Consider the following 22158-nt stretch of genomic DNA (forward strand, 5'->3'; position numbering starts at 1 on the left):
AGTCTGCAATTCATCGGGTGAGAGTTGGTGTGACAAAGTCCAGCGACTGGCGATGAGTTTTGACCCACCAAGATGTCCCACAGTTTGCGCCATTGGCCGGCTCCATGACGCGGGGTGAACGCGGGACGTGGGTCTACCCTATGCCGAGACGGAGTCCAGACGAATGACATACCTAGCCGCCCAGCCCCTTGCTGCGCTAACTTGCAGCCGGTAACATGCGCCGTCTCCGCAAATCGACTGCTCACCTTCCTCGTCTAGCCCAACTTCGAGTGCATTCAGTTCCATAGCCGAGTAAAAAACACAATGGCCTGATGACTTGATGGCCTTCTGGGATTCTTATGGTCGTATATACAGCTTACTCCGTACATGTAAACAAAGCACACATTCAATGTTTTGCGATACCTGACATGGCTCGATGATGTCGCGATGTGGGCCCCGTAGCTCCCAAAGGTCTCCATTGTACCCGAGATCTGGGGCCGTTATCAGAGGCCTTGGCCGAGCTCAATCATAAACCCATTCGCCGCGATGATCGCCAGTCATGATTAGCTCGATCAAACAGAGAGCGCAGAATTCCCAAATTGGGATTGTGCTCATGTCTTGTCGATTGGGAGCCTACTCTCATCTACGCTTGTTTACCTGAGAATTCAATCAGGAAGGACACAAGCAAGAAGGATTGACCGGTTCTCTTCTCTCTTATAGTTTTACTTAGCAGCCATCAGCGTCTTCTTTGTTCTCATCCCATGATTCAAGGAAAAGGCAACTGACGCCATTGCTGTTCTATGGCGTCTTATCTGGCGCGCAGGGGTTGATCGTGTGTCGAATTTTAAGCAGCCAGCCAATTCGCTCCCAGGTGCACCAACAGGGATCGCCGATAAGGCTGCTATGCTCCCCCTCATCCGTTGACTTGGGAGCCAATGTATTTCCTCCTCCTCTCCTCCATCCTTCGTCGACGACTCGAACGCTGGAATTGGGACAGACTGTGTCTTGGGCTGCTTCAACAGACAGATCCAGACCTGAAGTCCGTCTTCGACGGCCATCATCATCAATTATACTCGAATGTTACCATCTCCTATCCCTTGCCGCGTCGTTCTGTCGACCTACCTCCGCCATCGAGTCGGGTCCCTTGAATCGCGTCGATGCCGGTTCACCACGTTCCCTCAACCATAGCGACCTTGTGAAGTGCCGGATACGGCCCGTACCCGCCATCATCATGGCGACAATTGCTCTGTCCCGACCAGTTGTGCCACATCGCTCCTCCTCTTCCTCGCTAACCACGACCATCACGCTCGACACCCACCCGGCGCAATGCCCCGTTCCTGTTCCCAACAAGCACATCCCGGTGTGTCCTCCAGGGCGCATTCCCCAGGAAGAGCCCTCCACACCGCCGCCGTCTCCGGGCAAAGAGGAGGACCAACGGCAGCGCTCGCTGTTGTACCCCCCGGACAAGTACCCCTCTGTCGAGATGGGCCCGCTCCGTCTGTACAAACTTGACGCCGACGACGTGGCTGCCGCCTTGGACCACATCAGTCGGCAGCCCGTCCCGGACCCCTCCCAGGTCTTCCCCTGGCTCCATGGCCTCCACCCGGCCAATACCACGCAGCAGACTTTCTTCATGGCCCGGAAGCGCGCCATCAGGCGGACTCCTCCCTGTCTCCGCGGAATCACCGTTGTCAAGGCCGACGGGGAACTGAACTTTTCCCGTCTCAAGGGTGCCATCGCTCCGCATGAGTTCCTGCAGCTTGGCGCCAGTGTCCCCGAGTTCCTCGACGCTGACCCCAAGGAGGGCTTCTCGGTGCGTAACTTCCAAATACAAGCCGCCAAGGCGGCCATGACCTCAGATATTGTCGTCTACGGCGACGACGACGTGGCTGTGCGGAAGCTGGGCTGGGATATTGCTGCGGCCCAGCAGCGGTGGCGCGACAAGCACGAGGCCCAACGGCACCCTTTGCCGCGGTACAGCACCTTCATCTGCGTCAGCCCGTTCGCCGAGTTTGAGGAGAAGTATCCCGAGATAGTGGCTGTCAACTCGCGGGGGCTGCTCACTGGCCGCATACTCGACTTTTTCCACCAAGAACGGAGGGAGATGTACGAGATGACGCGGGCGTCCGAGATCTCGCACAATGTCTGGCTGGGCCCGACGCCGGACTCGGGGTCCGAGGGTGAGCAGTTCTACGACATCCTGATTGAGTGCTGCGACCTTGGTCGACTGAACCCGGCGGCACTCCAAGCCATCTGCTTGGGCCCGGATGACGAGTCCAAGCAGTCGCACCTCGACTTCCCCTCGTCGGGCAGCATCCTCGCCCCGACATGGTCCCAGGCCGAAGCAGACGGCATTCTCGAAACATGCAAATGGATCTATCACCTCGCTCACGGCACCCGCCCTCCCCTTCCCCCATCTCCCGCCGGCGACGACGACAACACTCCGATGATGGACGCTCCCCGGCGCCCACGCAGAATCCTGCTTCACTGCAGCGACGGCTACACCGAATCAACCATGCTTGCCGTAGCCTACCACAGCTTCGCAACAGGCCAGCCCGTGCCGCAGGCCTGGCTCGACCTGCACACGACCCGCCAGCGTAACCTGTTTGCCTATCCCTCGGACGTAGCCCTCCTGTCCGCCATCGCGCCGCGCTTGCTTTGCGAGTCCCCCGTCTACAGCAACACCTCACCACCATCGCCATCACCCCCAACGACGACAACAACAAACAGAGCAGCCCCTAGACATTCATCCCCGCCCACCCCGGCGGACGTCGCCGACCTGCTGGTCAAGTCGGAACCGCGCTGGTTCACGACCTTTGACGGGTCCTTCCCCAGCCGGGTCCTGCCGTACATGTACCTGGGCAACCTGGGGCACGCCAACAACCCCGACCTGCTGCGGGCGCTGGGCATCGGGCAGATGCTCAGTGTCGGGGAGACGGCTATGTGGCGCGACGGAGAGCTCGAGGCGTGGGGCGGGGAGGAGAACGTTTGCGTTGTGCAGGGGGTGCAGGATAACGGGATCGATACGCTGGCCGGCGAGTTTGAGCGGTGTCTGCGGTTTATTGGTACGTTTTCATGCTCTCTCTCATTTCTTAGATTCGACGGCTGGCAAGAAGATGACTAACATGGCATACGGTATCTCAGACCGCGGCCGCGCAAGAGGCACGGCGACCCTCGTGCACTGCCGGGTTGGCGTCTCGCGCAGCGCCACCATCTGCATCGCCGAGGTCATGCGAAGCCTGGGCATGTCGTTCCCGCGCGCCTACTGCTTTGTGCGCGCCCGCCGCCTCAACGTCATCATCCAGCCGCACCTGCGGTTCGCCTACGAGCTGCTCAAGTGGGAGGAGCACTTGCAACTGCAACAACAACAGCAGCAGCAGGAGCAGAGTGGTGCTGATGGCGAGCAAGAGGCGGCAAGGGGGAAGCAGGGGTTCAAGCGCGAGTTGGAGTGGGCCGAGATTGCGCGCGAGATCGCCATGATGAATATGCCCTATGCCCGATGAGGCGGCCATCGTCGCCGTGGCAATTGTTGGTGCGGAAGAAGGTTGTTCGGATGGCGGCGTCCTCCCCTGGTGGGAGACCAGTTGCCGCCCATATCTCGCGAACTTAGCAAGCACTCACGGTTCCTCGCATCGGATGTGTTCTCGCCGAGCACAACACATACTCTCACCCTGCCTCGAGCCTGGCAACAACGGACACATCGGGCACCAAACCTCACGCGACCCCATTCATCACTGGATTGAGATATCCATGGGAAATCCTCGGACCCAGACACAAGGCGGTACACGAATCTTACACTCAGCACGCGCACAGAAGAGCTACCTTTCTCATAATGACCGGATACGACATGATTCTCAGATCTCCTCTTTCTCATCTCCCTGTCTTTGGGCTTCGAATTATGGCCATTATTTTTTCTCTTCACTCCTAGCCATGGGGATTTCATCAGCCGACTATTTGGTCCTTAGCGTTGTGATTTCTTGTTCTACTAGCAATCTGGTTATGATATCGAGATGAAATGTGGGATCTCAAGTATTGGACGGAGGGACGGATGGATGGATGGGTATTACTGCGATCTTTTAAGCGTTCGGCTTTGTACGGCACAGGAGTCTGGGGATTGGTTTCCTTGGAAAATCCTGGGTATGGTATGGTTATACCGTGGCTTGGTTTTCATCTCTTGGGATGGACACCGGATACTCGGCCTGTTCATCACTTGCATCTTATCTTGGATATGATTGGGATTATGGTTAGCGATTTGGGTTGGATCATAGGCGGAATGGAAACAACATACGTGACAGCCTGAAATGGGCTCAGTGTGCGTTGTATCTCACTGCCTGGTTCTCTGGCTCAACGCGGCCACTGTTCACAACGAATGTTTTGCTCTGGTTCCCTCTCTTTTCCTGTCCCTCGACTTCTGGAGTGGCGGAAGGCAACATCATTGGGTTCCAGGACATGACGAAGGTTTGGAATGGGGTACGATGCCTCTGGGGAGCAACAATTCAGGGACGTCTTGATTCTTACTTTGTGTCCTTCCAAGTTCTTGTCTTGGGATGTTCAGCCGGCGCATGTCCTCAATTTGTAGAAAGTAGGAAACGGATGTCGAGCCAGCAATGTCATAATCAACAACACTGTTAACGAATACCCGCAATGCATTGCCTAGGCAATGCTACCGCTATCCACCACAGATCGCTTAGTAATCACGAATACTTGTGATAATACACAGAACTAAACACCAAACGCTATGCTCAGGGAGAGATCCCGCATCTCCTTGCCCATCCTGTTGGGTACTGTGCCGGTGACGCCAGAACCGAGTCCTTGCCTCTCTGTCATGAAACCAACCAACTAACCATAGAAGATTTTGCAATCATCCCGCGGAAACTTGTTTGACACATCTTCTCTGGTAGTGACTGGGGTTGGGGCTGGGCCATACAGGCTCTGCTCCTAACAATCTCCGGGATCGTAACCATCATAGGACGGTCTGAAATTTCACCTCCAGGCCTTCCTGACACATCATCATCTTCCATGGCGGCTTGGGATGAGGCTAGTCCATCCTGGTTTTGCTCGCAACCATCTCCAATATTTAGATCATCCCCGTGGTGACTTCCTGACACATCATTTTCTCCCATGGAGGCTTGGTTTGAAGCCGGTCCATCCTGGCTTTGCTCGCAGCCATCTCCGGTATTTGATCATGCCCCCGAGGAGTTCCTGACACATCATCCTCTCCCGTGGCGGCTTGGGTTGAAGTTGGGTCATCCTCAGAGTGGCTTTGCGCGTAACGATCTCCAGTATCTGAATCATCAGTAACCGAATCACTCGCCCCATCATCACCCACGCCCAAGTCTGAAAAACTGCCCAACAAGTACTCCTCAGCCGCATCAGTCACCGCAACAGAGGCATTCGGAGCATTGCCCTCTGCATCAACCAAATCTTGGCGAATGGAGATGATGTCGATTATCCCGGACAAATCCTCTTCGATATCGGTCAACACCTACGAACCGTATCCCGAGGAATCCATCTTATCGTTGCCGTCGAGAAAACTATAAGAGAGGCCGGTCAGTATGTGGGCTGTGCTACCGGGGGGTGGGCCTGCTCAGGACGTACGAATACTGCCGCACGAGGACGCCTTCTCCGCCGTTTTGCAGATCAATATTGTAGATGAAAAAGTTGCCGTCACTGGTGGCCACCATGATTTGGGGCGAGCTGCTGGACATGGCCACAACGCTGCTCAGAGGCGAACTATTCGGCTTCGGAATCTTGATGCTCGCAAAGTCGCGCTGCGGCTCCCATATTTCTGTCATTGACTGGGGTAGATAGGAGCCGACGGCACCGGCCACGCTGCGGGTCATGATGTTTGAGGATCGGCGAAGCATGCTCGCAAAGGTTCCACTCTGCCTCCTAGTGGCTGCGCTGCCCCCGTTGTTGCTGCTGGGGCCGGCCTCTGGTATATCGCTGCTAGGTGATGACCCGGCATTGCTGCTTGGCGAATACTCGCCGTTGTCGATGCTCCTAGACCGGGACCAGCGATTCATCCGAGGGGATCCCTGTGTCTCAGGCTCGGACGCAGCACCGCCTCCTGCATTGACGTTTTGCGCGTTGATCAGTCGGAAGATGTGGACCGTGTCCGAGGTGGACGACGACACGCACAGCAGGGTGGAACTGAGGTTGAACGACATGCTGCAGATGGTCGAGGGATAGGTGCCGCGGCGGAATTGAAAGAGCTTCTGGCCGTCCGGGACGGAGAAAACCCGCACGATCGTGCCGGTTTCGGATGCAGTGGCCACCTTGGTGCACTCGCTATTCAGCGCCACGCGCCACAGAGGCGAGCGGTGTGCTTCAATGACGTTGAGGGCCTTGCCAGCGACGGTGTCGTAGATGATGAGCTCGCCGGACGTGGGCGGCACATATTTGGAAAGAGGAGGGGCGTGGGCAGGCCGCCTCTCGTTCTGTTCCTCTCGCGGCTTGGGAAGCGGATATGCCATGTAGCACTTCTCTGACGAGGGCGAAAGAGCGAAGATAGCGTGCGGGTTCGGCGACGTCTCGATGGTGTTCAGCAACGCCATGTTGGATATGTCATAGAGGTAGATCTCCTGTTCGAGGACCACCGCCAGACGTTTCTTGTTCAGCCGGACTGCGAGAACAGAGGTAGGAAAAGTGAGCTCGCAGATGATGGAGCCACGCTGCTTGTATGTCAGGGCATGCTCCAGAGAGAAGCAGGGACAAGTCTCCCACTGACCTTGGTATTTTGTATTACCAGGTGGCGAGGAGAGCGGACCATAGCAACTAACGAGGTCGAGAAGAGCATTTCAATAATATTAATATTCCCTTCATCGCTGTTGAAGACTTTGGAGAACTGATCTGTGTGGTAGATGCGGAAACCCTTGGCGGTGCCGACAGCCAGACAGCTGTGGTCCTGATTGAAGGTGACGAAGTTGAGCCTGCTGCCCGACATGGTGCCTGGAGCTTATAGAGCCTGGATACAATCAAGTAAGTTCGTGTCGCAATTGCGGGATGTCTTCGGCAGCCTGATCTTTACGGGTGATTTACTGCTTGCGGTGTTCAGAAGTTGTTGGATGACAGAGAGACAGGAGCTCTGCTGCCTCCCCGGTTCTGGAACCCACATGCGTAGCTCCCCTGTCAAGAAGCTCGGACTCCAGATCGCCGCTACGGGGCAGTGGGCCATGCATTAGGTAAGGTACAATCCAGCCCTAGTTTGTTCGTTAGCGGAGCACATAGTAGGCATGCAGCAGTACGAATGGAAAACAGAATTGAAGAAATAACACTGAAGGAAGAAGATAAAAAGAAAGACATAGAAGATAAGATGAAAAGTAAGGGAAAAGATAGAAGAAGAGGAATACAAAAAAAAAGATGGAAAGGACGAAGAAGAGGAAAAGAAAGAGTGATATAACGTTAAGTGAAAGTTAGGAAGACGGAACCGGAGGTAAGTGCTGCGCTAACAAATTAACCAGGTCAAATTGTACCTAGAATGCTGGCTACCTTGGCGAGCACATGCATGATCTGCGTCGGTTGCGCAGGCTGTTGAGTGGGCCCCATGTCAACAACATCCATCTGGAGACAGCGACCGGCACAATATGTAAGGACAACCATCGCATGCTATGAGACAGCTTATCACGAGAAGAAAGGAACTTAGGTAAGGTATGATAGATTCCGAAGAAGGAAAAGTGACAAAGTGGATCACTATAAAACAGTAGCAAAAGTCAATTTGTGAGAGCCTGAGGAAGAGAGAAGTAACGCTCAGCTCGACTAGGTGGCTCGCAAGACATTCCTGATTATTAGTTACAGGTACTAGTACTCAATTTGAATTCACCTTGGTTGGCAAAATCCCCATCATGCATCCATTCCCGATAGGTACCTGAACTCACCAATGTCCATTGCACTAAACCCCTCCACATCCTCCATCAACCGCCCACCATGTCCCACTGCGAACGATAGATGGCTACACAGGGAATATGTCCACAGCATTGCCGTTACTCGTGGTTGTACCTGACTTGCCCGTCGCCCAGTGTTCGCGCAACCCCTCCCTGCCACTTCCTCCCTATTCCGCCCTCACCTACTGCTCGTGGTGACCATGATATTCCTGAACGAGTCCGAGATCTCGCTCACGGTAGGCGGCACATGGCGCTGCTCCGGCGCCGTCGACACCCCCTTTGCAAGCCTCGCCTCCATGAGCTTCAGCAGCACCGGCGGCAGCGTATCATCCGTCGCCCTGATCGTCAAGCGCACCATCTGCAAACAACACACACGTCAGTCAGTTTCCAATTAATAAACCCCGTCTCCTCCAACCACAACCCACCAAAGTCCAAAGACGAAAACTCACCTGCGTCGCATAATTGGGCTCCAACCGCAACAAACACCCATACTTGCCCCCCTCTGACGTATGAACCACGCTGGCCCCCACAAAATTCTTCTGATTTGGGTCCACGCCGTTCAGGACTCCCCACCTAAACCCTTCCACCACGCCCCTCACAAAGCTCTCCGTAATCTCCCTCTCGCCCGCTCCCTTAGTCAGCCCAAAGATGCGCTGCGCCTCGCGCGGCTCACCACCAATCTGCTTCCACCGCCTGAAGAAATCCTCGGCCGACAACTCAGCGGGATCCATGAACTTGTGTATCGTAACAGGCAGCATGAGCGTGAGCGCCTGCAGGGCGCCCGCGAGGTAGCTGATGCGGATGGTGGGTGCCTTCTCAAAGACGCGCTTGGCCTCGAAAACAATGACCTGCTGGGCCTGGGCGCCCTGGGCGAGGGTGGTATCGGGCAGGCCCTTGATGTCCCAGGTGAGCTTGCCCTTTTCCGACTCATCCAGGTCGAGGGTGGTGGTGAAGGACGAGATGAGAGCGGGTGTCTTGTTGGTAAAGTAGAGGATAAGGCAGGCCATTTGGCCGCGGTACTCGGACCGGACGCCCACCTGCAGCTGGCCGTCTTCGTAGAGGACCCCGTCTGCCCGGAGGAGGAGCCGGTTGAAGCCCCGCTCCCAGTTGGGCGAGAGGTGAGCTGCGCTGGCCAAGTTGGGGGGCTTGATGGTTTTGGCTTCGGCGGGGCCGAGGTTGCTCATGTCGAGACCGGCAAGGTCGTTGGCGGCTGAGGAGGACCCGTTGGCGGCGGATGCGGTGCCGTTGGCCTGGCCGTTGACGGTGAAAGTCCGCTTAAGACCTCCTTGCTTGGCCATTGTGAGCTCGCCCGTATCCGCATTGGCATCCTTTCCGCCCACAATCCAAGTCCGCTTGTCACTCGTCCGGGAGTGTTTCTGATGGAGTCTCGAGAGCAGAGCCGATTCGCGTTCTGGGAACGGCGGCATCTCGTCGCAGACGGTCCGGAGGAGGTCGTCCGAGTCCATGCTCGCCAATGCGAGATACTCGCATGCTCTTTGTTGGAGCTCCGGGTCAAGCGTGTGACTGTAGACGCTGAACACGTTGACGAGCTGCGGTTTGATTTCCGGGAATAGGTTGACATATTTGACGAAGCACGACAGGATCATGCCACGAGTGCTCGAAGAGCATGCCGGGAGCTTGTTCTGGAGCGCCAGGAATTGCTCAATCGGGCTGCACCCCCTTTCCTCGGCGATCAGATGCCCGAACTCCCCAAGAATGTAGGCACCGATCTTGACCAGCGTCTCGTGGCAGTGGTCCTGCTTGCAGTACTGGAGAGTGTTTTGCGCAGCATAGACTTGCAGCTCCTCGTTGTTGGAGATGATCTGGATCACTCTCTGCCACACCTCGTCGCTGACGTGGTCTCCGGCCATGGCAATGAGACGGAGAGATATGTCGACGTACCACTGCACATCTGTGGCATACTTCTCGGTCAAGATGGCAATCTTGAGCACCATCTCTTCCCTGATAGCAAAGTCTGCGTTCTGGAGGTAATGGAGCAGCTCGCCGACGACGGCACGGGCGTTGGTGGAGTCGCACATGCTGTACAACAAGTCGAGTCCCTTGCGCCGGACACTGATATCTCTGTCCTTGAGCGACCCGACAATGACGTCCTGGTGCTGCTTGATGGGATCCAGCGTATCCGCTCGCGCAGCGAGATGTGTCATGGCTTCGAGACCCAGGTAGCGCACATTGGTCTCTCTCGACTGAATGAACCGCCCGAGACGTGACGATATCTGCTTCATCAAGGCATGCTCGGTATCGAGATGGATGATGAGATTGATAGCCTCAAACAGCACCGCGTTCTGAGCATTGTTTTGCTGCACGTTCTTGACCGTCTCCAAGGCGAGGTCCAGGATCTTCTGGAGGGATTCGCGAAGCATGCCCCGAACGTGGCTATCCTCTGCAGGCCGTTAGATGGTCTCCTTTGCGAAGTCGTGTCAGCAGGGACGTACCTGAAGGCGGGAAATATTGCAGGAGCTTCAGGAGCTTGACTTGGATCCAAGGACAGGGCACCTTGTAGTACAGATAATCTGGCGAATATTCACCGTCAATGACGATCCTCTTCAGGCGACCGGCGGCCTTGGCATAGGCGCCCTTGTATTGTTCGAGGTTGTCTTGGGCCAGTGCCGTGACCAGGGAAGTCACGGATAGAGCAACACCCAGATCCACGTCGTCCATTAGTGATATTATCCGTTCCGCCCACTGCGGCTGGACAATCCCCGGGTGCTTGCGGTAAAGTCGGAGCAGTGTGAGGGCAGCCTTCTTCTTCACGAACGCCTTGGAGGTTCTGCCTCCGGTTAGCGAGCAATCCGAAATTACAGTCAGACTCTAAACTTACGGTGAAATTAGTAACCTGTGTACCTCCCCGCTCAGCGCCTCTCCCATTTCCCGGCCACCGACGTTTGCGATTGCGTGTAGCGCAAGGCAGTTGAAGAGCTCGTTGTGGTCTAGCAGATCCTTCCGGATGCTGTTGACGACAAGGTGTATCAGCTCATGTCCCTCGTGCAGGAAGAGCGTCATGGCAAGGTAACCAATCTGCTTTTCCGAGTACTTGGTTGCAGAGATGAGGTTCACGGCTTCAAGGTGTCCGAAATCGACGTTCCATCCAAGGATGTATATGTATAGGAGTTTGCAGACGTATTTCTTCTTGTGGTATCCGCTCAGGTTGCCATCTTTGAACTTTTGCCGGATGTTGGCCAGCTCCTTGTTGATTCGCTTCTCTTCCAGCTCGCGGGCACGGGCATTCCGAAGGTCGGCAATGAACTGGACCAGTCCGCGCATGTTGGAGTTGCTGCTGCTGGACCGGCCCAGGAAGCCGGTTGGGCCTGAGGACGACATTCTGAAGGGTCTACCAAAGCGTGGTTTGGTTGGGAATCGAGAGGGCGTGTTCGGAATCTCCAACCGAGTTCGGATCGGGCAATGTTCGCCGTCCGAGTTCGATGTCCGTCCACTTCGTTAGGACCCGTCCGGTGAAACTGGCGATAGCGACTAGGCAACGTGTGGCAAGCCGGTCAGAGAAGGTGCATCATCGTGGAAGTCGTCGACAACACGGGGGGTAGGATTTGAGGATCGCGGAGCAACGGAAGACCTGGTTCTTGTGGTCGAGTGGGCGTGCTGGGTCACCGAGCAGACGTCGCCTCAGCTGCCTGCATCTCCCTCTTTGACGCTCGTGAATTCGAGCGCGTTCGTTGGCCCTCTCTAGGAATATGGAACTCGGAAACGCGAGGATTAATAGGGTGCTCGGCAGCGATGATATGGTTCAGGGGCTGCTGGGTCTCAATGTCCACAAAAAGATGGAGGGCAAGCAGTGTCGCATTCGGATCATGATCCTTGAATTTCCCCACATGGCCGCCCGCACTAGGGTTACCTAGGCAGTAGGTACGCTCCCTCCGTACATTCGTGTGTACAGGCTACACAATCAGTCACGATTAACTCTGATAGTAGTCTAGTCCATTTGGGTCAATAACGGATGTGGCTTGTCATGTGGCTCATTCAATCCTCGGCTGCGCTCCGTATCTAATCGGCTTCAATATTCCTGACATCACATCAACGCGGGCGCGAAATGCCAGGCCATTGCCTGCCAGCACTCCGAGGATGCGGGTGAACGTTACCCGGGCCTGCCGGCGCCATACCCTACGCCCATTTACTGGAACCCTCTTCCCGAGGCGAACATATGCCTTCGAGGCACCGAGCGGCGCCGTATTCAAGGTCTTCAACAGCCGCGCAAAATGGCTGCAAAAGGAGCGATCTGCTGCCAACCCTGACCTCAGCCGGCAGGCCGACTATCTGAAGGATGAAGTCGCCATGCGGGTGTGCGAGCGTCTGTTGGTCAGCCTCTCACAGTTTCCCAATTGGCCAATATCAAGACTAACCCAAAGACCAGGACATCAAACGCCAGTTCCCCCGCGTCCTCGACCTGGGCGCGAACTCGTGTAACATCGCCCGCGCGCTGACCCGCGAGAACCCGGACCCAGAACCATCCACGCCCACTTCTCCTCCCCTGGCAACCAAAATCTCCGAACTCATCGCCGCCGAGTCTTCCTCCGCCCTCCTCTACCGCGACGCCGACCGCCCCTTCAACAATGAGCTCAACCTAACCCGCCACGTCCTCTCCGACGACGAGTCCCTGCCCTTCGAACCAAACTCATTCGACATGGTCCTGAGCAGCTTGTCGTTACACTGGATCAACGACCTGCCGGGCGTCTTGACTCAAATCAACAGCGTGCTGAAGCCCGATAGCCCCTTCATTGGCGCCATGCTTGGCGGAGACACGCTGTTCGAGCTGCGCACGTCTCTTCAGTTGGCGGAGCAAGAGCGGCGGGGCGGCATCTCACCGCACGTTTCCCCGCTCGCGGACGTGCGGGACGTAGGCGGGCTGCTGGGAAAGGCCGGGTTTCAGATGTTGACGGTCGATGTGGAGGATATTGTCGTCGACTACCCGGACACGTTCGCGCTGATGCAGGACCTGCAGGCCATGGGGGAGGGGAATGCGGTACTGGGGAGGGAGATGGGCGCGATTGGCCGGGATATCTTACTCGCGAATGAGGCGATCTACAGGGCGCTGCATGGGAATGAGGACGGGAGTCTGCCGGCAACGTTTCGGATTATTCATATGATTGGATGGAAAGAAGGCGGGAATCAGCCGAAACCGTTGAAGAGGGGGAGCGGGGAGGTGAGTCTGAAGGATATCTTGGAGCAGAAATAGGGGGTGGAAGCGCGCAAGGAGTAGTGTAAATTAAGTACGGGGCTCCAGCACATATCCTGTTTTGGAGTATTGATTGCACTCCCCGTGGGTTGCATGATAATTTGGCCGGTGTTTTGCAGCTAAGTATCAGTCAAGCAACGTCCTGATGCTGGGATACCGCCTCGTGTTCCAAAGGTCACTTAAAACTCATCACAAGCGCCACCGCCTCTATGAGTACCAAGGACTAGTTTAAAAAGCTCTAATCATCGGCAAATCACAATTCCTCAACGCCATACTAAGTCTTTTATACCCTCCGCCAGTCGGTCATGACCCGGCCTATGCACCCCAGCCCCGCCACCTCCACCACCTTCTCGTGCCAGCTGAGCAGCACGCTCATGGCAGCGCCCGTCGATTCGGCAGAACCGCCAGGCCGCGGGCCGATCTGGCTGAAGCCGGTCGGCTGGGGCGTCATACGTGTCGGTGTGCGCGGCGCGCCGCCGGTCGAAGAGGACGTGGCAGCCATGCCCTTGTATCTGTTGGAAAGTCAAACCATTGTCAGGCCATGCACTCCCAAAGAATTGCGTATAATATCGTGTAACGCACAGATACTTCATCAACACATCCAAGCACTCACTCCCCCCGGGACTGCCATAGATCCGCTGCAGCATAGGAGTCATGTCGCTCGCCTTGATGCTCTGCAGCACCTCGATGACGGTCTGCAGGGCGGCCTCGCGCGCCAGGTCGTTGCCGCCGTAGGCGGGCGCCTCGAGACAGCCGCGCAGAGCGCCCTCGGGGTCGCCCCCGCGCAGCAGCTGCCGCACCTGGGCCTGTAGCTGCCGCACGTCGGCCTCGCTGACCTCGGGCTGCGGGGGCCGCAGCGTCGCCGTGTCAAAGTTGACCGATGAATCCTCCTGCAGCGTGTCGATGTTGATGGTGCGCCACGCGTCGCTTAGCGTCGCCTGCGTGTGCTCGCGAATGATGGACATGTTTGCGTGGGGATATTCGGTGAGGTCGGGTGTCGTTGCGCGGTGTGTGCTGTTCCTCGAATTCGGGAAGAGACTTGTGGTTTTCCTTTGTTTGGATTCGGAAGGGAACTAGGAGGTAGGGAGGATGGGCGGGTGCGGTTTTTCTCGTTTGTCCAGAGGTGTTGTTGGCCTGTGGAGCTTGTGGTTTGGCAAGAGCAATGGCTTGGGGGGGATTGCTTCGTTCAGGTTGAACTTGAAGCTGCAAGAAGCAGCTAAGCCCCGCACTGCAGCTGCTGTGGGGCCGCCGGAGCCCACCTCGACGACGGGACCCGCCCGGAGCCGGAGCTGAGGAAACGGGCCATGCCGAGCCGGGGCCCGGAAGTCGAACATGGTTGCAACACGGTAGATGGACAAACCGTTCATGTTTGTAGAATATTGTGTCAATCCTTCGGCCGCATAATTCCATGACCGGGGTATTGTATCTTGCGACTGGGATGACGGATGTTCCATCTGCAGACAGACAAGCCATAGTACTCAAAGAACCTCGGCCGACTACACGCAAGATCGTACACGAAGGACGCCTTTAATATCTCTAGGAAGAATTTATGGCTCAGTCTACAGCAACTGAGGAAGTTGGGGACGATTCGGAAAAGCTCCCTCCGTGTATGCCCCTATTTATTGTCTGCAGTTCTAGGACGTCGACCGCTCAAGCAATTTCACCGCCTGGGAGGTCTTGTCAGAGCGAGTATACCCCCGTGTCCTTTGGAGATTTAGTAAGTGACGGTGCCTGCCAACTCACACGAAGCACAATAGCAGTATCTTCTCCGGCCGATAGAGAGTCCTTCTCCATGCTCGACATCAGCAACGATGCAAGAGGATAATCCATCACATCGCCTCAGCAACCTGCACTAGACTCTCTGCATCACTTGTTGGCAGAATGGTCCGTTCGGCTCTCCCTCTCAATTCCTGGGACCGATCAGGGACGTCGACCCGGATATAATAAGCGGTACAACGAGCCTGAGGCGGGTGAGGACTGCAGCCAACCATGTGTCTCGCATCCTCGCCGTATCGAGCATGGATCTGTCACCACTGGGCGTGCCGCCATTTTCCATCCACACGCTTGAACGCCACACTGCCTTATCATCAGCCATCAAGCCGATCAACTCAGCGAAGCTATCTACCATCTCCGAACCCTACAGTAGCGCATACTTGCTGGTTGTCCCGTGCCATCGAAAACAGTCAGCGAAAAAGCCATTCAAGGGGGGGGGGGGGCGAGAACACCGAAAACACTGTCACGTAGTCTTCCCTTGTAGTCACTGTGTACGCAAACCGAACTATATCCCGGGTGACAGCGAAAACTCTTGTCCATCTCCTTGCCCACGCCCATGGCCCATGCCCCTGAGGATCACGATTATTCCATGTCCCCAGACCAAAGCCATCACCGCGCGCATTCAACTCCCTGGCACCGCATTCCATCACTACCACAGTAGGGACTGCGTAACGTTAGGGGTACTCGCCCCCGTCCGATCCCCCGGCCCAAAGCCCCACTCCGGGTTTCACCGTCCGCCTCGTCTCGCATCACCGTCATCATGTCACCAGTCCCTGGTACACACTCTGGCGAGGCGCATCGGCACGTGGAGCGCTGGCTTGGGTCTTGTGGACCGGGACCGTGTGTTGGGAAGCAAGAGGCTTTTCACCTGGCGACGTGACGGTTGCAAGTGGGGGTCCGAAGCGCTCAGTCAAAGGGTTCGGTGGTTGAATCACGAGTCCATCAGATTGACGAGGCAAGCTCCGTTTCCTGGAACTGGGCGTATGTAACTTAGTGAGTGACTTGCCTCAGTTGTAACTCGACTGCTTTTCATCCTGTTGATTATCGCTCCTCCGGTATCTTTTTCATGGTTTTATATTCTCGGTTTGACTGAAGCTTGATTTTGTGTTTCTTTTTCTTGGCCTGATTGGTGTCTGCGAATTGCCCGAATTGCCAAGAGGGGGAAAAAGAAGAAAAGGGGAAGCAGGTGGTTGGCAAGGCAGTGAACAGAAAACTGACGTATCATCAGCCAGATTTTGGCGACGACAGAGCTGATTGTCTGCGATCCAGATCTCTGGGACCAGGTGGACAGAAGCAGCAGCCAGGCAAGAACTGAAAACGGAGGACGGCCTCAACCGTGGAGGTGAAGCAAAACGGTACGGACGCTTAGGAATGAGATTCAAACCTGAAAGAGGAATCGCCATGGAACAAAAGTGGGTTTCTTCTAGAACAATTTCCGCTGAATTGACTGAAAGGATTTCTGAAAGGAAGCCTGACAAAGCTAATCTTGGCTGCAGAGGCTCTTTCATTGATCTACCAGGGCAGATGGACGCTTCACTGAATTGCCGAAGCCAACAACAAAGTCCAAGAAGCAAAAGATGAGCGATCACCAAATGCCTACCAACGTGCCATGCCATTCATATTTTGCTGCCCAGAAGAGCAATTCCAGGTTGGCTGGGCGCTGGGCCAGACGGGACGTGCCCTTGCTGTGTCCAATGCAAGCCTAGCGTTGCGGGCCACCCATCCCACCGGGATCGCTCCGCGGGTCCGAGCGCTCAGTTATGCGATGGCGCTCGGGATCAAAAGTGGGCCGCGCCGCGACGTCGATCGGCGTGAAGGGGAGCCGCACAAGCGAATGATGGCTCAGCGGCAGGGGCAGACAGATCAGTGCGTTTGTTAGCGTAGCGTAAACCGTGAAGAAAGGAAGTACAGTTTCAGAAATGACGAGTCGTCTGTTGGCCCCTGTTTTGCAATCAAGAACGGGCAGTTGAACATGATGTAGAGATTCGATAATATTGGGTGGGGGGTTCATCTCATCTCAAACAAAACGGCAGGAAGTCCATTGAGAGCCCCCACGCAAACTGCAAAACGGTACTCGTACGGAGGTACATATAGGTGAGCGGATCAAGTGGGATGAACGGAGAGCGCGCGGAGACGCTTACTCGGTGAAGTACTGTGTAAAAGGGGAAGCCCTGCTAAACGCTCCCCTTCTATATCTCTCGGGTACTGTACAAGGACAATTCGGGGCTGGAAAGTGTAAGTGTCGTCACGCCATACGCTGCACATGGCGAGATAGATGCGGCGCAACGGGTCGAAATTATACTCGGCGCGGCAGTGGCAGTGCAGCATGACGGCAGGAGAAAGACCTAGTCATCTTGCTGCATCATCTCATCCACAACGCCGATTGTCGTGCGGATCACCATAATACCTTACAGCATAATGACCGTGGGCTTCGTATTGGAGTGATACATGCTGGTATTCGAGCTTCTGGAAACGAAAGAGGACGGGAATCGAGATGAGGCTTGCAGCTGCAGCCACATACATAGCCCAGCGCTCGCAGCTGAGGCTGTGTGCAAAATCTCCTGTCCAGCCAGACGTCCACCCGCCGTATGGCATGAACTCCACCCAGGTGAATGAATGCAGGCGAAAGCTGAAACGGAAGTGAAGTGGAGAGTGGAATTTGAGCAGTGGGCCTTTGGTTCATGTGAATGTCAGAGCCCACACACACCCCGCCCGGCGGTCGTTCCCGGTGCAGCAGACATGACCCAGGACCGTAGTCCTGGGAACCTGTCTGGATCCTCCTCCCCCTTGAAGCGTGCATTAGTGCCATTTTGGTGCCTGCGGTGTATCCGAGCCCCTGGATCTTGGACAGTAGGATGATAACTAACTGATTGATATCTGCAAAAAGCTGCAACCTGCAAAGGAGGGATAATAGGGTATCGGTACTTGGGAGTTTATCTTTTCTTCCTCACACAAGGCTTCTCGCCGTCCCGGTCTGGGGTGACATATTTCCCCAACATCCTCTCCGCGACCATCCGGTAACCACCCTTGGTGCAATACAGGATAATACCCAACCTCGGGTTACGTTAACTATTCGGCAGCCTTCGTGTAACCCGCTGCCCTGACTAAAACCCACTCGCTCCCGCGTACCGATTAACACAGTCTGTCCATTAGACGCATCTCGCCCCTTTCTTGCCCAAACCAGCAATATGACCCAGCCCAGACGGCGTCGCGGAGTCCGCTCCGGCCTTCCCGGGCCTTCCAGAAAAAGTGCCATCACCAGAGTCAGCAACTAGTGCCGGCACTCAGAATATCATAGCACCTAGACGAGACTCGGCCCTTTCGGAATCAAGGTTCCATTCCGAACTGCCATCCCATGGCGCACGGCGGCGCATGGCTACCGCGGCGCAGACACAACCCGTGGGCAAGGTCCATGGTCATCGCGTAGTACAACCGCGATGAGGCCGGGCAAGGCCTGAGAGTTCATGTCAGTTATGGCTCGGGGTGACTCCGCTCGTTCGAATAGGATCTTGCCTTTTGGATTTCCCGTGTCCAAGTCCTGCTTTTATGCTCATGCGTCTTGGTTCTGTGCGAGTCAAAAAGCCGGAATGGACTCGAGTCCTCTCATTCGCGGCTTGCCAATTGCCACGAAAATCCGATTCGGCTTCGTTGCTCATGGAACCGCACCTCCTTCAAGGGCCCTTCACAAGACAGACTTCAAACCACTCCATTGCTTTTTATGCAGTCTGGGCTGAGCTGTCATTGGTGGCACTGATCTCGAGAGCTTCTGCTTCCAAGTGCGTCAACGAAAGCCAGGAGAACCACTCATCAGCAAATACTCATAACTTCAAGCCGAGATCTCAGCCGTGTAGCTACCGCGATTCTTATGTGTTGTACATCTTGTCTAAACACAAGGGGGTATCTTCGTTGATGGATCCAGCCCAGCACCCTTCGTGGCCTGAACGCTAAACGCTAAAGAGAAAGCCTCCGCTCCAAGCAGCTTGTGTACAATGTTGAAATATGGGGCGGAGCAAGAAAAGGGAGTCATGGACGTGTGCGGATGGCCCGTCCCCGCGAGGAGACGCAGCCATCAGAGAAACAAAAAGGTGGTACATGAGTAGAAAAAGAAAGGAGACAAGTCTATATGCCAAAACAGTTCTTTTCCCGCCGCCACCTCCCTAATCTTATCCGCCCGTAAACAGCCAAAATGCCATACCCGTTGAACTGCGGAAAAAGGGGAGAAATAAGAAACAAAATGGTGCGCCTGCTTCATCCCATATTCAATGGGCCCGTCCTCTCCCAGTGATCGATACGGTCAGAAACCGTGCATGATGGTGAAATAAAGACAACCGAAGGCGTTTGTCGAAATCGTGGCTGGTTGAAGAGTCTAGATATTAAGCGGTTGAGATCGGTAGGGTCGGGACGGCGTCGATGCCTAGGATTGCAAGTGTTGTGCCAGCTGCCTGTTATGCTGGCACCCCGTTGCTGGGTAATGCGCCGAAAAAGATCCGAAACGAGAAGTGACCACGTCGCCGCCGAAAAACCCATAGCCCGCTCCGTCTATTTCTCTGAACGCCGTGCAATCAAAAGCGAAACGAAATACCCGGAATGAAGCCTCCCTGGATTACCCTAATTCCTGCTGCTGGGAAGCAAGTGGCGGCGAGCCGAAATATCTTTATCGTCTGAGGGATGGTGATTAAAATGTTGTATCGAAATGCGAATAGGCCGCGCCGTCGCGGGCCATGGCTCGAAGAATGGCGTAGTTATGTTGGATTACAACCGAGTGTCGAAAGGAGTGTGAATTTAGACGGCGATTGTGCCCAGGAACTGGGCGACAAGTTACCATCTGATGTCGTTGTCGCATGCGGTGGATTCGCTGGTATGCGCCTTTGAAATCAAGGGATGCGCATCGCTGCGCGCTCCCATTGTTCTCGGCGTGTAGATGTTACCGAGGCTTGGGCGGCGGCGGCTTGGGAACACCTGTTGTGTCGTACGCCCCACGGCCAAAGTTGACTTGTTGTTCTGACCCTGAGACGGCCATTACGACAGATCTGATGGGAGGACGAGAGGTGGAACTGCGTGGGAGGACATGCATATTAGCGATCGAGTCCACTTCACCGGTATGAGTACGCCAACTGGCACGGGAGTAAGATCGGCGAGATTCCGGAGCCAAGGCCCCGTTCAATCAAAGCCGAAATTACTTCTCAGCTCAAGCAACAGTGACTCACATTGTGCGGAAGCCCGTCTGAAAAACCAATGTGAGCGGCGCAACGAGTGCTGGAGTAATGAAACGCTTGGGGGCGATGATGTGACGGAGCGGGATGCCCGGCCGAATCGTTTGCAAGGCCAGATAAGCGCACTCTCGGCGTGATGCCTGGTATCACTTAGACTGGTGGGTCGCAACCGGCGTGTGTGAGGTGTCGGTGCTGCTTGTAGGTGTCTGTTGTGCTTTTGTTCGGGCCCTCCTGTGATCGGAAATGACGGCTTTCGTGATGGTCCTGCGGTGGTTTCAAGTACAGCGTGAGGAGTCGATGTCAGAGTCGCGGGAGAATGAACAAATAGGCTTGGAACCAAGTCAATAGAGTGCCAACTGGCTACCAGGAGAGAAGCCCACAAGATGAAACTAGTGAAGCGTGTGGGAGGATACGATGGAAATCCAAGGAGAAGGACACGATGGGGAAGGGGAGCCGTCGGGCTTATAAGAAAGGGATGGGATTGCTAGGAGGCCGGGAAACGAAATGGCGACCATTCTTTTTTTTCTTTTCCCCTGCTCCTGCCCTCCCTGCACCCTTGACCCTGGTGTTGGTTTCGAGTCTTTCAGGTACGGTACCTGACAGCGAAGTACTTTTACCCCTGGGATCCAATACTCCGTTTCAAGTCTTGGCGGCATGGGGGTTCCGTTTGAGGGAACTGATTCCTATTCTGTCAGTTTCTTTTCTGGCAGGGCATGTTGAGAGCCCGGCGGAAGGGCTCGGCGGAGTGCCCATGACATGGATATGGCCGCTTGAAGCTTGGTATGTGGTTCCTGTGTACTCGTACCTGCCTCTCCCGGCCTTTTAGGTTCAGCACCGTGACCACAGTACATCTTCGCGACGACCGGATGATGTGAGCAGCACATGCACTGCGGCTGGGAAATAGTCCTCCTTACAAGCGGAGCCACTTCGCGAACATAGGTACGCTGCAGTTCCTGAGACCGCCTGATGCTCCGGCATCCATTCATCTAGTTCGCGTGCTGGTCAGAATATCCAAGTGCGGTCAACAGTGGGTCCGTGGTTCAAGATGGTAAAGAAAGCCGCCTGCCCGGGAATAGAAGTCTTATCTGGAAGAGTTACTGTATAGACGTGTTCAAGTTGCCCGTGTGGTCCGAACCTAAAGGAAAAATTTTCGCAATATAGCAGACGGGTTACGTCGTAAGATCCAAGGGGTAGAAGGGAATGGATGCGACGGAACTGGCCAAACACTGTCGACATGACCGGGCAGAGATCTGTGCTGACATCCAACACTGCAGGCACGATGGGGTTGGCGGCCCCCAAGCCTTCCCAAACGGAGAAGCCTGCAAAGGCCTGAGTGTTCAAGAGGGAAAGCACCGCCTATGCGCAGGTCGAAATTGGAGATACAAGAGCCTGACGTCCCCAGTTTGCGATGGGTCAGATCCGTGGACCACTCGCTGGGGCCAAACCCTGGCTGTGAATCGTCACGCCGAAAAGAGCCCAGCCGCCCACCCATACTGGAATTTTCGCACTCCACGACAACCAAATAGCAAAACTTGGTACTTGCGGGAGGCATGCAAAAGCGGAAGAGAGCTGCATCCTCGAACGCTTCTTTCGAGGTGCCATCAACCATTCGAAAAGCAAAGGGAACTAATATCTTTTGGTTCCGTTCCGATAGGAGACCTGCATCCGACCTGAGCAAACGCAAAGGAGCCCTCGGGCCGTTGCGCAACTCTACCCATCTCCAGCTTTGCCGTCTCAAGCTTTGCTAAGCCGACTTGCGAGTCGTTTTCAACCCCGACTTCCCCTTTTCACCTCCCCGTCTTCCAGCCTTTCTTCCCAACCCTCTCCCGTGGTTTAGGTGCACAACCGGTTGGTTGCGCATTCGCTGGACAGCATGACACCATCTCAGGCCGGATCGACGCGCCATGGCGATCAAGAGCCGTGTCGGCTGCGTTGCCATTCCGGACATTGAGACACTCGAGGCACGCCCAGTGCCAAATTTCCCATACACCCAACACATCCCCCGGATAATCCATCATGCATATGAGAGCTGCTGCGGGTTGCTGCGGGATGTCGTGGCACTGCATCCAATGCGTTCCTATTCTTAGGGCTCGCCCTGATAGCG

General features: G+C 55.5%; 10 protein-coding genes across 10 annotated transcripts; 5 read left to right on the forward strand and 5 right to left on the reverse strand.

The window, feature by feature from the left end:
* Positions 1 to 1210: 1210 nt before the first annotated feature.
* Positions 1211 to 3482, forward strand: N657DRAFT_681790 (uncharacterized protein; the record flags this gene model as incomplete). Its single annotated transcript, XM_062796427.1, has 2 exons — positions 1211 to 3044; positions 3124 to 3482. 2 exons carry the CDS (start codon positions 1211 to 1213, stop codon positions 3480 to 3482), a joined length of 2193 nt encoding a protein of 730 aa, XP_062646591.1.
* Positions 3483 to 5283: 1801 nt separating this feature from the next.
* Positions 5284 to 7031, reverse strand: N657DRAFT_481224 (protein-vacuolar targeting protein Atg18). The gene is made up of 3 exons (XM_062787565.1): positions 6710 to 7031; positions 5578 to 6653; positions 5284 to 5513 (listed from the first exon to the last, which is right to left on the reverse strand). Exons 1-3 carry the CDS (start codon positions 6923 to 6925, stop codon positions 5465 to 5467), a joined length of 1341 nt encoding a protein of 446 aa, XP_062646592.1. The 5' UTR covers positions 6926 to 7031; the 3' UTR covers positions 5284 to 5464.
* A 1009-nt stretch (positions 7032 to 8040) lies between these two features.
* N657DRAFT_575264 (Adaptor protein complex AP-2 alpha subunit) lies at positions 8041 to 11201 on the reverse strand (the record flags this gene model as incomplete). The annotated part of the gene is made up of 4 exons (XM_062789087.1): positions 8041 to 8220; positions 8312 to 10263; positions 10316 to 10650; positions 10702 to 11201. The coding sequence occupies 4 exons, from the start codon at positions 11199 to 11201 to the stop codon at positions 8041 to 8043; spliced, it is 2967 nt and encodes a 988-aa protein (XP_062646593.1).
* Positions 11202 to 11754: 553 nt separating this feature from the next.
* N657DRAFT_646577 (S-adenosyl-L-methionine-dependent methyltransferase) lies at positions 11755 to 13308 on the forward strand. Its single transcript, XM_062793145.1, has 2 exons — positions 11755 to 12191; positions 12247 to 13308. The coding sequence occupies exons 1-2, from the start codon at positions 11958 to 11960 to the stop codon at positions 13066 to 13068; spliced, it is 1056 nt and encodes a 351-aa protein (XP_062646594.1). The 5' UTR covers positions 11755 to 11957; the 3' UTR covers positions 13069 to 13308.
* Positions 13309 to 13351: 43 nt separating this feature from the next.
* On the reverse strand, positions 13352 to 14198 carry N657DRAFT_620947 (Arp2/3 complex subunit; the record flags this gene model as incomplete). The annotated part of the gene is made up of 2 exons (XM_062790606.1): positions 13651 to 14198; positions 13352 to 13580 (listed from the first exon to the last, which is right to left on the reverse strand). Exons 1-2 carry the CDS (start codon positions 14031 to 14033, stop codon positions 13352 to 13354), a joined length of 612 nt encoding a protein of 203 aa, XP_062646595.1. The 5' UTR covers positions 14034 to 14198.
* A 792-nt stretch (positions 14199 to 14990) lies between these two features.
* N657DRAFT_481316 (uncharacterized protein) lies at positions 14991 to 15868 on the forward strand. Its single transcript, XM_062787566.1, has one exon. The coding sequence runs from the start codon at positions 15087 to 15089 to the stop codon at positions 15828 to 15830; it is 744 nt and encodes a 247-aa protein (XP_062646596.1). The 5' UTR covers positions 14991 to 15086; the 3' UTR covers positions 15831 to 15868.
* A 1882-nt stretch (positions 15869 to 17750) lies between these two features.
* Positions 17751 to 18242, reverse strand: N657DRAFT_481345 (uncharacterized protein). Its single transcript, XM_062787567.1, has one exon. The coding sequence runs from the start codon at positions 18095 to 18097 to the stop codon at positions 17789 to 17791; it is 309 nt and encodes a 102-aa protein (XP_062646597.1). The 5' UTR covers positions 18098 to 18242; the 3' UTR covers positions 17751 to 17788.
* Positions 18243 to 18939, forward strand: N657DRAFT_481346 (uncharacterized protein). The gene has a single exon (XM_062787568.1). It carries the CDS (start codon positions 18388 to 18390, stop codon positions 18787 to 18789), a length of 402 nt encoding a protein of 133 aa, XP_062646598.1. The 5' UTR covers positions 18243 to 18387; the 3' UTR covers positions 18790 to 18939.
* Positions 18940 to 20342: 1403 nt separating this feature from the next.
* Positions 20343 to 21067, forward strand: N657DRAFT_481349 (uncharacterized protein). Its single transcript, XM_062787569.1, has one exon. The coding sequence runs from the start codon at positions 20494 to 20496 to the stop codon at positions 20878 to 20880; it is 387 nt and encodes a 128-aa protein (XP_062646599.1). The 5' UTR covers positions 20343 to 20493; the 3' UTR covers positions 20881 to 21067.
* Positions 21035 to 21752, reverse strand: N657DRAFT_481361 (uncharacterized protein). Its single transcript, XM_062787571.1, has one exon. The coding sequence runs from the start codon at positions 21661 to 21663 to the stop codon at positions 21190 to 21192; it is 474 nt and encodes a 157-aa protein (XP_062646600.1). The 5' UTR covers positions 21664 to 21752; the 3' UTR covers positions 21035 to 21189.
* Between the last annotated feature and the right edge of the window lie 406 nt (positions 21753 to 22158).

Source organism: Parathielavia appendiculata (assembly GCF_033297405.1).
Source record: "Parathielavia appendiculata strain CBS 731.68 unplaced genomic scaffold N657scaffold_8, whole genome shotgun sequence".
NCBI classification, from domain to species: Eukaryota; Fungi; Ascomycota; class Sordariomycetes; order Sordariales; family Chaetomiaceae; genus Parathielavia; species Parathielavia appendiculata.